General features: G+C 34.3%; 1 protein-coding gene across 1 annotated transcript in view; it reads left to right on the forward strand.

The window, feature by feature from the left end:
• Positions 1-15,597, forward strand: part of MAP4K5 (mitogen-activated protein kinase kinase kinase kinase 5) — a 110,592-nt gene that overhangs the window by 34,507 nt on the left and 60,488 nt on the right. Inside the window, exons 3-4 of the mRNA XM_077761261.1 lie at positions 14,120-14,210; positions 14,655-14,719. Coding sequence (XP_077617387.1) covers positions 14,120-14,210; positions 14,655-14,719 — 156 coding nt within the window. The remainder of the gene's footprint in view (positions 1-14,119; positions 14,211-14,654; positions 14,720-15,597) is intronic.

Genomic DNA, 15,597 nt, shown 5'->3' on the forward strand with positions numbered 1-15,597 from the left:
GTTTTTACTATTTAACTTCTGTTTTAAAATCTTAAGAATTTTGATTTTTCAAAATTATCTGTGAAATAAAATATTAAGCTAATATTACTTAATAAGTATCTTGTCTTCACTACTTGGAAAGTTCAAGTCTAAATTGGTAGAAAAGTTAAGTTGAGGTCCCAAATCCTCACCAGTGTTGTTGTTTTTTTTTTTAATTTGCTTTAAATAAGAGATACAGAAAGCTCATAAGGGCCAAATAGACATTTTTTGCCATTTTATATGTAAAACTCACTTTGTAATGCTAGGATACTCAGTTTCAGTTAGTTCTACTCAGAACACAATATGACACTGAAATGAAGATACTTTTTGTTACTATGTAATTTAAAAGGTGAATGAACTTCCATGTCTGATTCTAAATTAATGAATTTAAAACTGATAGGGATTTTCTCTCTAGGTGAGTTTTCAGAGTCTAAGATAGGTGTCCCAAAGAAAATGTTTTGTTAGGAATGAGTGTTGTATTTACATTGTGTTCATTTTGCTCAGTAGAAGAAACTTCTTATTACCAACAAAAACAAATCAAGAAGACATTTGAAAGTTACCTGAAAATCTTTGCATTGAATTAATCAGTTTTCTGGAAGTGATATTGTTAATGTATTAGCTGTACAGTAAAATCAGTTTTCCCTTTGGTATCTGTCTTTAACATTGTTTTCATAAACTGCAGAAATGTATTTAGTACTACCAGTGCAAAAGGCTTTTCCCATTGCTAAGTATTACAAATATTAATTAAAAGAACTACTTTTAATTATATAATTAATTATAATTAAAAAAACTACTTTTTGTATTATAATTTTACTGTAAATAATACCAAATGTTTTAGATTACTGGAATTTTACTTTTAAAACACATATTTGAAAAGAGTTTTTTAAAAACTTGAATATCCAACCATAGCGAAATGGTTAAATAAATTAGGCTATATTCACATAATTTTAAATTATTTTTATTATGGTAAAAGTACCTATTATAAGCCTTACCATCTTAACCATTTTTAAGCTTATAGTTTAGTGATGTTAAGTATATTTACTTTGTTGTGAAACAGATCTCTGGAACTTTTTCATCTTGTAGATTGAAAGTCCATATCCATTAAACAACAATTCCTTTCCTGTCCGCTCCCCCCCCCCCCCCAAGCCCCTGCCAACNTTCTATATTTATAATTTTGATTGCTTTAGATACCTCCTGTAATTGAAATCATACAGTATGTGTCCTTTTGTGAGTAGCTTATTTCACTTAGCATAATATCCTTAAGATTCATCCATGTTTTAGTATGTGATGGGATTTCCTTCCTTTTTTAAAGGTTGCATAGTATTCTGCTGTGTTTGGTTAATCTATTTATCCGTCTGTTGATGGACATTTGGGTTCCTTCTACCTCTCAGCTATCGTGAATAGTGCCACTATGCACATGGGCATGTGAATATCTCTTTGATACCTGCTTTCAGTTTGGGGGGGTGGGTATATACATAGATAGAGGATTACTAAATCATAAATTTTTAATTTTTTAAGGAACTGCCATACTGTTTTCCATAGTGATTGTACCAGTGTACAGTACCACCAATAGTACAGAAGAGTTTCACCTTCTCCATGTCCCTACTAACACTTGTTATTCTGTTATTTTTATTTTTTTAATGTTTTATTTATTTCTGAGAGAGAGAGAGAGACAGCATGAGCAGGGGAGGGTCAGAGAGAGAGGGAGACATAGAATCTGAAACAGGCCCCAGGCTCTGAGCTAGCTCTCAGCACAGAGCCCTACGTGGCACCCAGGCACCCCCCTGTTATTTTTAATAATAGCTTTCCTGATGTGTGTGTGAAGTGACATCTCATAGTTTTGATTTGCATTTCTCTGATGGTTAGTGATGCTGAGCATCTTTTTATATGCTTGTTGACCATTTGTATATCTCTTTGGGGAAATATCTATTCAAGTCTTTTGCCCATTTTTAATTGGATTATTTATTTTTTGTTGTTGAGTTGTAGGAATTCTTTATATATTTTGGATATTAACCACTTATCAGATATATGGTTTGCAAATATTTTCACCCATTCCACAGGTTGTCTTTTCACTCTTGATTGTGTCCTTTGATGAACAAAAAATTTTACTTTTGACATAGTCCCATTTATCTACTTTTGCTTTTGTTACTTGTGCTTTTGATATTATATCTAAGAAATTCCTACCAAATCCAATGTTAGAAAGTTTTTAAGAGTTTTATAATTTTGAATCTTACCTTTTGATCTTTAATTCATTTTGAATTGGTTTTTGTTCATATATAAGATAAGGGTCAAACTCCATTCTTTTGTATGAAGATACTCAGTTTTCCCAACACTATTTGTTGAAATGACTTTTCCACTTTGAGTGGTCTTGACACGCTTGTCAAAGATCATTTGACCATGAATTGTGTGGGTTTATTTTGGGCTTTCTACTCTGTACCATTGATCTATATGTCTATCTTCACAGAAGTAGCATACTCTTCTTATTATTGTTGCTTTGTAATGTGTTTTGAAATCTGAAAGTGTGAGTCTTCCAACTCTGTTCTTTTTCAAAATTATTTGTGGTCCCTTGAGATTCCATATGAATTTTAAGATGATTTTTTTCCTCTTTCTTCCAAGAAAATGCTTTTGGGATTTTGATACAGATTACATTGAATTTGTAGATTGCTTTGGGTATTTTATTGACATCTTAATAATAGTAAATTATCTTATTCCTGAACATGGTATATCTTTCTCTTTGGGTCATCTTTAATTTCTTTCAGCAATGTTTTGTAGTTTTCAGTGTACTTTACCTCCTTGGTCATGTTCCTTCCTAAGTATATTATTCTTTTTTGATGCTATTGTAAATAGAATTATTTTCTTAATTTCCTTTTCTGATTATTCATTATTAGTGTATAGAAACACAACTGGTTTTTTTGGCGTTGATTTTGTGTCTTAGAACTTTGCTGAATTTATTTATGCTAAAAGTTTTTTGTGGAATCTTTAGTTTTTCTACATATCATCTGCAAACCAGTAATTTTACTTCTTCCTTTCCAATTTGGATGCCTTTTAAATGATTTTTAATGACACAGTGTTTACAAAATATGTTGTGAAACTGTAGAGTAGGAGTCCCAATTTGTGTATATGGTAGGAGAAACCTTAAATATTTATGGGACGGGAAGAAGACGTCAAAATGTGAATGGTCTCTGGATAGTGAATTTATGGGTAATTTTTATTTTGTTCTTTATATTTTTATATATTGACTATTGTAAGATAATATTAATGTGATACAATAATACAAAATAAAATAGAAGTTTTTAGTTTTAAAAAGTCATTTCCATTATTGATACCTATATAGAACTAGACAGGTTTCTGATAGTTTTCTGTGAATATTTATTAATAGAGGATTAAAGTAGGAAATATGAACAATACGTATAGTAGAAATACTTGTGATAGGAAAATTATAGACCAATTGTTATTTAGTGAAATAACAATTGGAAAATCTTCTTTCACTTTTTGTGGAAATATTAAAATATGTTAAAGTTAGTGAAAGTTCAATATATAATATTAAAGAATAGTTTGCTGGTATTAGTCAGCAATACCAGCAATTGACAGTACCAATTAGTCACGGTTATAGTCCTCTCCAAAACATTGTCACATGAAAGGAACAGAATTTTAGGGATTTAAGAGACAATAGGTTTGGGGCTCTGGAGACAGATTGCTAGGGTTCTAAACATCGTCTACCACTTAATAACTGCATAACTTCAGATAGCTTCCTAGGAATTACATTAGTGGTTCTATTAAGGAAAGGAGGGTGGGTGAAAATCACCTGTGGAACATTTAAAAAATAAACATTCCTACCTTCAAAAACTCCACCTTCAGAATATATCCAGACTTAATTTTCTCAGCACTTTCTTTGCTGCCACTCTGGTCTAAGCCACTTCACTTCTAGCATGAGTTATCTCAGTGATCACTATGCTAAAGACCTTGTGATATCAACACTCCCCCCCCCAACATTTTCCTTCCCCACCCCCCATATGCTATGTTGAGTCTGTTGTCAACACAGCAACCAGAGCAATACTTCAGAAACTAAGATACTATATTGCTCAAAAATCTCAAAGCCGTGCATCTTGCTTGGATTAAAATCCAAGTCCTTATGATAATGGCTGAAAAGGCTATTTTTGATCTGGCCTTCTAATCCTTCACTGGTCTCATCTTTTAACACTGTTCTGGTTTACTTCAGAAACACTGGACTTCTCTCTGTTTTCTAATGTCCCGAACACACTCCTGCTTTAAAACTTAATATATTAATGTGGAAACTAATTTGACAATAAACTGTTTGAAAAAATAAATAAATAAATAAAACTTAATATATTTGCTGTTCCTTGTGTCTCGAATACTATTCTCGTAGGGATCCATTTAAGCTACTCGCTCACTATATTCATCTATTTCCTCAAATGTCACCTTAGTCACCTTACCAGAAAGGCCTTTCTAACCGTTCAGTCTATGTAAAATCCATCTTTTTAATCTTAACTTAAATCACTTAACTCCATCATTCTGTGTTCCTGAGCGTTAGTTAACTTTTCTTAGCAGTTATCACTACTTGACATGTATTTATTTGTTTAACTTTCTGACACCCACTGAGAGAGCAAGTGTTTTGTCTGTTTTTGTTTGTTTTTCACTAATACATTCATAATGCCTCACAGGGTCAGCACCCAATGTTACATACCTGCCTCATTGTATAATGCTAGCATTACCTTCATACCAAAACCGAAGGCAGTACAAAAACAAAAACTACAGACCCATGTCTTTCATAATTGTAGATGCAAAAACTCTCCGTAAGATATTAGAAAATCAAATCTTAAGGATATTTTGAAGAGGATATCTAGGCACTTGCAAAGGCTCTAGTAATAGCAGGTACTTCTGTGCATTTTTGTTGGTCCAGTTTAACTTCAGGACTTTGACTTTCCTTTTCCTGAGTAGATGTTACAATAGTAGTTTTTAAATTTACTAGGCATGTTTAGGTTTTTTGTTCTATGCATAAAACAAAACAGTAGAGAATGAGATTTTCCTGGAGTGGATGACCAGGAATTAGATGATAGAGAGAAATAAGTAAGCAGATTAAGGAAGATAGATGTGTTTGTGAGAAAGAAAGATTGCCTGATACGGAGTTAACTGTCAGAAGAAGGTGAGACAGAAATTATATATATGCGTGTTTATCACACTCTTTCCTTCCCACCACCCAAAGGAGTGAAGGGAAGTAGTGTGAAATAAATACATATTTATTTACATATATTTAATATATTTATATATTTTTATGTTTGTTTAAATATATTGAATATATTTATATATACTTAAAAATCAGATAATTATGTATACCAGTAGCCAACTGTTAAAGTTGTCTGACAGATTTGCTGTTCTCCAAAACGAAGAATGAGGATGCATCATCTTGGAATAGAATAGTTGTGTCGATATAAGTGGCTTTTGTTATAAACTGTTTATAAATCAGGTACTTATAACTCAGAAAATACTTATCCAAACAGAATTACCTAAAACAGTGTTTCTGGAACTTAACTGATCTTAGGAATCTCTTGAAGATTTTCATTCAAAAGGATAGAGTGAGCCTGGGAATCTGTAATTACTAGGTGATTTTATGATTACTTAAGAATGGAAAACAGTGCTTTAAAACATCCAATTTTGGGGGCGCCTGAGTGGCTCAGCTGGTTAAGCATTCAACTTCGGCTCAGGTCATCGTCTCACAGTTTGTGAGCTTGAGCCCTGTGTCGGGCTCACTGCTGTCAGCACAGAGCCTGCTTCAGATCCTCTGTCCCCTCTCTCTCTGCCCCCACCCACTCTTGTGTACTCTGTCTCTCTCAAAAATAAACATTTAAAAAGTTTTTAAAAAATTAAGCCTCCAATTTCAAATTTTAATGGGATAAAACTAGCAAGTCTAAAACATAGTCCTTTATGTAATAGTTTCCTAATCCTAATAAAAAGTACATTTTAGCTGTCCTGAGGAGTTTGTTTTCATGTCACATGTAAAAATAAGGAACAACAATTGCTTTACTTACACATTTTCAGAATGATACATTAACAGCTATAGAATAAAATAATTAGATTTTTTTAATTGCTCCAGGCCAGTTACCTTACCTAATCTTACTATTGCTAAAAAACACAAAACATGATAGATTAAAAGTTTTCTAATCTTTTAAAATACACCAATGCAGTAGAAATAAGAGTAACACACTTCTGTGGTACGTAATATGTGTCTTAGAGATATCAAGTTAATTCTCAAAATAATCATCTGATTTTATTATATCCTCATAGGTGAGGACAGACACAAAAAGCTTGAGTATCTTGTAAGAAAGTAAGGAATAATCAAATTCTAAAAACCTAGAGAAATAGGCAGGACACTGGGGCTGGCTTAAATCTTGAGGAAACTTTTTTGAACGAAACAAAATTGTGATTTGCCTTTTACATCCTTCACAGAGGGCAAAAGGGATAGGAGACCGAGTCTAACACTGATCCTAGGTAAAGAGTCACCACCCTTCAAAAACCTGGGAGCTCAAAAGACTTTTAGTATGGGTAAACTAGAAATAAACTTGCCTATTGCCCAACCAACAGCTATCAAAAAATATTGCCTGTCTTGAATTGGAGTCACACTGTGGGTGTGTGGCTTTAAAAACCTTAGTTTTGTAGTTGCAAATGTCTCCTAGGATAGCACACCCAGACACCTCACGGAAACAAGTGTAGTTTCTCAACTTTGACCCAGGCTTCAAGGAATTCCAATAGATAAAGTTCCAGGAAATAAGAGTTCAAAGTCAGAAATCACAGAAGACACAAGGAATTAAGGTGCCTTGAGCAAGAAATAGCAGAAACAACAACAGAACATGAAGACATCAGATTTTGGAATTATATACTCAATATAGGATATGATTAGATAAAAACATGAAAATATGAGTAAAAAGTGATAAACTATTGAAAAAAGCAGATTGTTAAAATAACCAAACTGATCTTATCGAAATGAAAAATAATTACAAATTTAACATTCAATAGATGTAACAAGTTAGACATAGCTGCAGAGGAAATAGAGAGACTGCAAAATATAGCAAGCACAGTGAAGCAGACAAAAAATATGAAAATGTAAAATACATGGAAGATACAGTGAAAAGATTCAACTGAGATCTAATTAGAGTAGGGATACATTTGGGCAGAGGGAATGTTTGAAGCATTTATGTTGAAAAATTTTCCAGAACTGATAGGAAACGCCAAATATTTAAGAATTCCAACCAGAAAAAAAAATTTTTAAGTGCACATTTGCATATATCATAGTGAAACTGCAAAATACTGAAGACAAAAAAATCTTTAAATCAACTAGAGAAGGAAGACATTAACTACAGAAGGACTATGAAGACTTAACAGCGACTTACCAAAAACAGTGAAGGTACAAGACAGTGGATATCTTCAAAGAGCTAAAAGAAGAGGACTATCAACCTAGAATTCCACATCCAGTGAAGATACCTTTTAATAATGAAGGCAGGATAATAGGCCTTTTCATACAGAAGCTAACCATGTTTGTCAACAGTAGAACTTCACTAAAGAAAATTCTAAAAGGTAAATAGTAAGCAAAAGGAATGTGATACCAGGTGGTAACTCTGAGTTGCAAAAAGGAAGAGCAAAGAAAGTGATTAAAAATGAGTAAATTTTAAAAAATAAGGCATACTTCAGTAAAAAATAATAATAGTGAAGATGATCTTTGTGAGAAAAAAAACTAATATTCTGGCCAACAGTAGCATGAGTTGGGAAGAGGTAATAGAGTTAAAGCATTCTAATGTTATTATATTGTTTGAAAGGGGGGGGAAAGATAGGAGTTACATGTAGCCTTTACCAAGGAAAGTATGCACATTGAAGTTTCTAGGGTAACTTCTGAAGAATAGAAATAGCTTCTTTTCCAAACTGTTAGTGGGTGGCGAGGGGGTGTGGGAGAAAAAAACAAAACCAACCAACCAACCAAATAATTCTAGGTTTTGAATATGTTCCCTAGAAGTCAGCAGTTATTTCTGGATTTGATCTCTTCCTTGCTCTGATTTTGTATATTTTTTAGCTCATGCTGTATTGATATTCTAATCATAGGCCACACTTCAATAGGAAGTCTACTCCTTAACAGAGTTGATTTTACTTCTTTTGCTAGAAAGAGGAACATGTATTGCCAGGAGCCTGGGAATTATCTGATCTACTCCCAGATATTCCCATTCCACTTTTCAGGGTCTTTTTTTTTTTTTTTTTTTCCTCCCCCTTAACCTATTGCAGTTGTAAAGTCAGCTGGGGCTATGATGTCATGATTCAGCAGTTCCAAAGATGACTTTCTGATTTGGGCTCTAGGGCTTCATAATGGTGCTATTTCTCTCTTTATGCCTTTGGCCAGGTGTTCTGGAAATTAGCATTGTCCTTTTATTGCTGTGTTGTTAAAGGCACCATACTATAACTCAACTTTAAGCCCTTTAAATTGCTTTAGGTCAGCAGCTGTTCATGTAATTATAGATACTGGTTTAATTGATTACTTCAGTATTAAATCCATGATCCACTACCATATTATTTGAGGGAGTATGCGGTGTATCTTACTGCTGCCTTTCATTTCATCACAACCAGATTTTTAATACCTAACTAGTACCCTTCTTTTTTTATTTTTTTAAGGGGGCGTGTGGCTTTTAATCATTTCCCAAGTACTATCTTTTAGAACCTGTTTGGTTGCAAGAAACCCTTAAAAGGATATTGAATCCAAGTATAATCCAGAGGACCCTTATATGAGGAGTCCAACCAGTTTACTCCTGTTCATTCCCCGAATGTGAATGCCTGAGCCCTTTATGTCAACCAGTAGGTCCTAAATAGTTCTAGTCTGTTGCCTTCCAAGGCTTGTCTTCTTTCCTTATGTTTTTAGAAATGCCTTAAGTGTGGTGTTAACAGGAGTCCAACCTGATCCTAATCTTGATGGACTGATTATAGCAGAAGCATCTGATAGCTGAATAAACACTGACATTAGCTAATTGTATTCAAAACTGAGAAGCTGAAAGCAAAAATCAACTGCCTAAGTGACCCCAGATATTAAGGCCACATTTTTTTATAGAGTAGCCTGTTTGGGGGAACAGGCTGCTCAGTCCAGTTAAAAACTGTAGTTTAGGGGCACTGGCATGGCTCAGTCAGTTAAGCATTCAAATCTTGATTTTGGCTTGGGTCATGATCTTAACAATTTGTGAGTTCGAGCCTCGAGTTGGGCTCTGCACTGTCAGTGCAAAACCTGCTTGGGATTCTCTCTCTTACCATCCCTTCACTGTCCTTCCCCTGTTCAAAATAAGTAAATAAACTTTAAAAATAAAACTTAAAAAAAAAATGGTAGTTTAGGGTTGTAGTATCATGATAGGAAGTGGCTTAGGAGCAAGAGACAGCAGTAGAGTTTCTCCCTCTTTAAAAGTTGGGTTTTAGGACATTACAGTGCTTACTACCTTTATTACCAAATCTGTCTTTGAATATTGGTCTTGAAACATTGGTAGAGGCTGCAATCACTGCGCTAGTAGTCACTGAACATTCTAACTGGGAACCCTAATGCAACAGTTAAAAATTTTTTTAAATGCAAATCCCAGTGTCAGTACCATCTAGAACCCAGAATGAAATAACTAATACCTGCACTGTCCATTTCTTCTTTATAGCTACCTTCCAGAGCTCAAGCCAGTCTTAAGAGTACTAAGACACAGGCCTCATTCCAGTGTCAACCATCCCAGACACAGCTGCCATCCCAGACACAGAGCTACCATTCTTCTTCTCTCTCTGGATCACTTTTTTGGCTAAAGAGGGCCCCTCTTTTTTCCTAGGAGTATCAGGCTGAGTTCCTTAAGACTGCCAGCCAGACACACATACACACACCCTTAAAGGAGGACTAAAGTAATAAGCTTCTGCTCTTGGCAATTTCCCAGCTTTTTCTGCCTATGCTTTGGCACACATTGAAGCTCTGGTGGATCTTTCCCTTTGTATATAAGGACATATTTATAAACCAGGTTTTCAGTACATCTCTAGTAACCTTAGCCACAATCATTCATAAATTCCTACTCTGATATTCCACTTTTAACGTGATTCTACTGATCATCAATGACTTAGTCTCCATGGTTCAGATTTTCAAGAGACCAAATGTGATTAGTTCATCTTATTTTTTTTTAGGTCAGTTGTCCACCTCTGTGCCTTCAGCAAATAGAAGATCACATGACACAAATTGTAGTTCTTGCTGCATAGAGGTCAGTTCTCTTAAGAGGGCTATGGAGAGGCTGCCAGAGGTTAGTCCTTTAGAAAAAAAGTGTCATTAACACAAGTAGAAAGTCCAAAGAGAAAATTGGTTTTTAAAAGAAGATACTGGTGTCTTGGGGCATATTATATTCAGGGTGCTGGCAAGACCTCCAGATGGAAATGGCGGGTACTTCGTCAAAGCTGCAGACATGGGGTTTTGTATTTCTCAGCTAGTTCATCTTCACCTTGCCTAAGTGTGAAGAATGAAGCCTCTCTTTTTTGAGAAAATAAACTCCTCAAAAACCCATTTATACGTGAACAACAGTGCTGGAACCTCTAGGCCTGAGGTGTTTGAGTCGAGTGGATTTTATGATATATTTCATGGAAAGGAAACAGTAGTCTGGCATCACCCAAACAGAAGAAAAAAATAAACCCCAGTTTAGATCATTTTGAAGAAGCTGATGTAAGCCATCAAAAAATAGCTACTTCTGAAATAATAACTGCATTTAGTTTATCTGCCTTTCAGGATAGACTACAAAAATAATTATCTTTATGTAAGTCTGTTCCATGGCACAATTTCAATTAAAAAAAGAGCCTACCCTCTTCGGATTAAAGCTTAAGTCAGTGGTGAAACAGGTATACGAAGAACATATTCAAAACTAGAGTTTATTCACTAAATACATGAAAGAAGGCACAGTCCTCAAACATACGAGTTATTAATGACCTATTCTTGTAAACTCTAGTTTCCATCTACAACTGTAAAAAACTGTTGCTTAGTCTCACCAAGGCCCCACCTTTTCTGGCAGAAACCTCACATAGCTTCTGCTGAAAGTTGTGAGGTGGGCCTCAGCGAAATTTCCCCAGGAAGTAGTAATTTGTTATTAGTATTCATTCAGCCATATTACTGGCTTTTATAGGTCAGTTTAAGAATTTAGACACCATTAAGAAGTTAGGCGTCATACCAGGTGTTATACATAGGGGATGATCACTAAGTGTTATACATATGTTAACTAATTTGGATGTAAATTTAAAAATAAAACAAAATTAAAAAAATAAAAGGCATTCACTGGGGGGAAAAAAAAACCTTTTCTATCATCTGTGCTCTGCTCCCTTACAGGGGTACAGGCAGTGGAAATTGCCCATATACAATTTTGTGTGTTCTGCAAAATGATAAAACTATGGTTTAAAATAATCATAAGCATGTTTAGGCTACTGAGATGAAACGTGTTCTGTTTAAAATTTTATTTAAAAAAAAAGTTAGGCATCATTTGTGAAGTTACTCCTGTCAGAAAATCTTTTCTAAATTCCAGACTTAACTAAAGCATTTTTCAGCACAGTTCATATATGACTTCTGTGAACATTTAAAAGTGAGTAGACTGAAATCCAAAGAGTAGCATGTATTAACAAAGTTAGATAATTCTTTACGCTTCTTTCATTTGTAATTCAGGGCTTCCTGATAGAGTGAAGGATAATTAGAATCTAGCCTGTTGAAGATTAGCATTAGCATGTGTAAAGAATCAGTTTTAATGCTGTAATGGAAAAGGTGAAGGTAGAGGAGCGAGATATAAGGAGAAACAATATTCTGGTGCCCAGGAGTGGACAAAGAAAGTCTATACACCTTGGTGAGCAGGCTTTTTACCGTAATTTGGAGGATTTACTCCCTACTTCTGCATAAATTGATAATGGGAAACACAGATCATCATCTGTTTTGTATTATCTCCATTAAGCCCCTTCTACTGGCACACAATTAAGAAATAGGATGTTTATTTTATTTTGTTTTTGTTTTTTAGAATGAAAGCTTGCCTTTTACAACAACATGGATGGATCTAGAGGGTATCATGCTAAGTGAAATAAGTCAGAGAAAGACAAACCATTTCGCTCATATGTGTAATTTAAGAAATAAATGAACAAAGAAACAAAAAAAACAGACTCTTAAATATAGAGACAAATTGATGGTTACCAGAGGGGAGGTGGGTGAAATAGGTGAAAGAGATTAAGAGCACACTTAACATGATGAGCAATGAGTAATGTATAGAATTGTTGAATCACTGTATTGTACACCTGCAGCTAACATAATGCTGTATGTTAACTGGACTTAAAATAAAAACTTAAGAAAAAAAAGACTACAAAATGAATTTTGATGGTGAGGTGACAGTACCATTTTAGGTGGTGTTCGTATAATAACCATGAAATTCCCATAACTAACCAATATTTCATTTAAAAAAATTTTTTTATGTTTATTATCTGAGAGAGAGAGAGAGAGAGACAGTGATAGAGAGAAAGAACGAGCAGTAGCAGGGGAGGGGCAGAGAAAGAGAGACAGAATCAAAGCAGTCTCCAGACCCTGAACTGTTAGCACAGGAGCCCAGTGTAGGGCTCGAACTCACTGACTGAGAGATTATGACCTGAGCTGAACTCAGACTAGGTGTCCCTAACCAGTATTTCATTTTAATTTAACTTTTCCTAAATAACCCAAACAAGTTTGTGATAAATTGGCAAGTACATATAAGAAGAAAGCAAAATTACTTTTTTTTAATGTTTATTTTTTGAAAGAGCTTGTAAGTGAGGGAGAAGTGGGGTGGGAGTGGGCTCTGTGCTGACAGCAGACAGCCGATGTGGGACTCAAACTCCTCAACTGCGAGATCATGACCTCAGCTGAAGTTGGATACTTAACTGATTGAGCCACCAGGAGCCCCTACTTTTTTTTTTAATTTCAATTTATTTAGTTAACATGCAATGCAATATTGGTTTCAGAAGTAGAATTCAGTGATTCATCACTTCCCCTACAACATCCAGTGCTCGTCACAAGTGCCCTCCTTAATACCCATCACCCATCTAGCTCGTCTCCCACTCACCTCCCTCCATCAACCTTCAGTTTGTTCTCTGTTGTTAGGAGTCTCTTGTGGTTTGTTTCCCTCTCTCCTCCCCACCCCCCATATGTACATCTGATTTGTTTCTTAAATTCTATGTATGAATGAAATAAAAAAAAAATACAAGCTCAAAGAGCTACATTTACCACAATAAGTGTTTATATAGCAGCATTATCAATCAAACTATGAAAGGAGCACAACTGATGAATGGATAAAGAAAATATGGTATATATACAATGGAATATTACTTAACCATCAAAAAATGAAATCTTGGAGCACCTGAATGGCTCAGTTGGTTAAGTGTCTGACTCTTGATTTTGGCAATTTCGGCTCAGGTCATCATCTCATGATCTCATGGTTCTTGGGATTAAGCCCTGTGTCTGCGCTCTGTGCTGATAGCACAGAACCTGCTTGGGATTCTCTCTCTCTCTCTCTCTCTCTCAAAATAAATACACACACACACACACAAACAATGAAACCTTGCCAACGTGGATGGAACTAGAAAATATTATGGTAAGTAATAAGTCAAGCAGAGCAAATTACTTTTAATTTTACCACCCAGACATAAACATTGTGTAAGTTTTTTAAGACATTTCTTTCGTTATACATATGTATTTATATAACATATAAAATATCCCTTTTTTATTTAATACATCATGAATATATTTTCATATCAAAATGTTTTAACTATTATATGTACAACTGTGCTGTAAATTATTTAATCATTCTTTCACTATTAAGTCATATTGTAGCAAACCTTTATCTCTATGCACATCCCCTTCAGAAAAAAAAATTTTTTAAGTGAAAATATGAGTTCAAAGATTTTTTTCTGCTTTTTAGAAAGAATGTGTCAGTTTGTATTCCCACTGAAATATTAAGAGTATCTAAGTCCTCATCTCTAACATTTATTGTAAAGCTTTCCTTTTTCCCATATGTGACTCAAAATGTAACTTGGTTACTAAGTTTTATCTTTTGTTTTTCAGGAGATGATTTTTCTTTGATTCAACAAGAAATATTTATGGTTAAAGAATGTAAACATTGCAACATCGTTGCCTACTTTGGGAGCTATCTCAGGTAAAAAAAAAAAAGCATCTGCTCTCCTTGTATTTTATATTTCTTTACTATCACTCTACCTGCCTTTCATGTAAATGCTGTTATACATATAAATTCTTAAAGTTATATGGTCTGAAGTTCTAAAATTTCTCAGGTTTCCTTGTAGTCTCCCCTGTTTTTTAATGACACCTCCATTTATGCAGTTATACCTTATCTGACAGTAAATACTACAAACGATTACAAGTAAGTGTTTTATCATATAAAACTTGTTATTTTCTAAACCCTTTAAGATGGGAACAGAACCAAAGTTATTATGCTTTTCTGTTTCTAGAAGACAACTGCTGGAGCAATTTCCTCTTCCACCCTGTAATCCATTCTAAACCTCGGTGTCCTGATGAGTGAAAGCCTTCAGGGTATTTCAGTGATTAAGAATTACTAGCTAATATAATTTTCTTCTCTTACTAGTCGAGAAAAACTGTGGATTTGTATGGAATACTGCGGTGGCGGATCACTTCAAGATATTTACCATGGTACTGTTAATTTGATTTTACATTTTAAGAACAAACTTTGACTTTAATGATTGTTGTTTTACATTTCTAGTTAACCAGGTATATTGATTGGTACATACACCGTTTTTACATTCTTCTGTTCTCCTATAGTATTGCATTAAAGAAATCTAAAATTTTTGTTGTTGTTATTTAGTTAAATTTGCTAAAGCCCGAACTGAGAAATCCAAAAGTTTATGCAGTCCAAATTTTACTTTTTAGATGTAGTTTCTAAGGAAGTATTTTATCTACATTTGAAACTGCCTCAACTTCTGTAAATAAGAATTGAATTACGAAGGTTAACTCTCACATAAAAGAAATTGTATATCTATCTTAGAAATTACTTAACCTAACTAAGAAAACAACTAAGTTTAGTTAATGATATATTTTTGTATTAGAAATGTAAAATTTTCAGGGTGCCTGGGTGGCTTAGGTTAGTTAAGCATCTGACTTCGGCTCAGGTCATGATCTCATGGTTTGTGAGTTCAAGCCCCGCACTGGGCTCTGTGCTGACAGCTGAGAGCCTGAAGCCTGCTTCAGAGTCTGTGTCTCCCTCTGTGTGGCCCTCCCCTGCTTTTGCTCTGTCTCTTTCAGAAATAATAAATGAATAAACTTTAAAAATAGTGGGAAAAAAATGTAAATTTTCAAAAATTTGAAGTATTTTTTTGAGCATTCTGTTAATTTAGGCAGTTTTCTGAGTTGAATTAGATATTATTCATAATATCATTTAGAAATAATCTTCGTTTGCCTCTACAATTTAACTTCCAATTTGTTTTGTTTTTGACAATTTCTGGATTTTTTAGAGTTTATGAGACTAAGCACAGATCCTTATAAACCAATTTCTCTTTTCTTTCTTTAACTAA

Source organism: Crocuta crocuta, unplaced genomic scaffold, assembly GCF_008692635.1.
Source record: "Crocuta crocuta isolate KB4526 unplaced genomic scaffold, BGI_CrCroc_1.0 scaffold163, whole genome shotgun sequence".
NCBI lineage: Eukaryota > Metazoa > Chordata > Mammalia > Carnivora > Hyaenidae > Crocuta > Crocuta crocuta.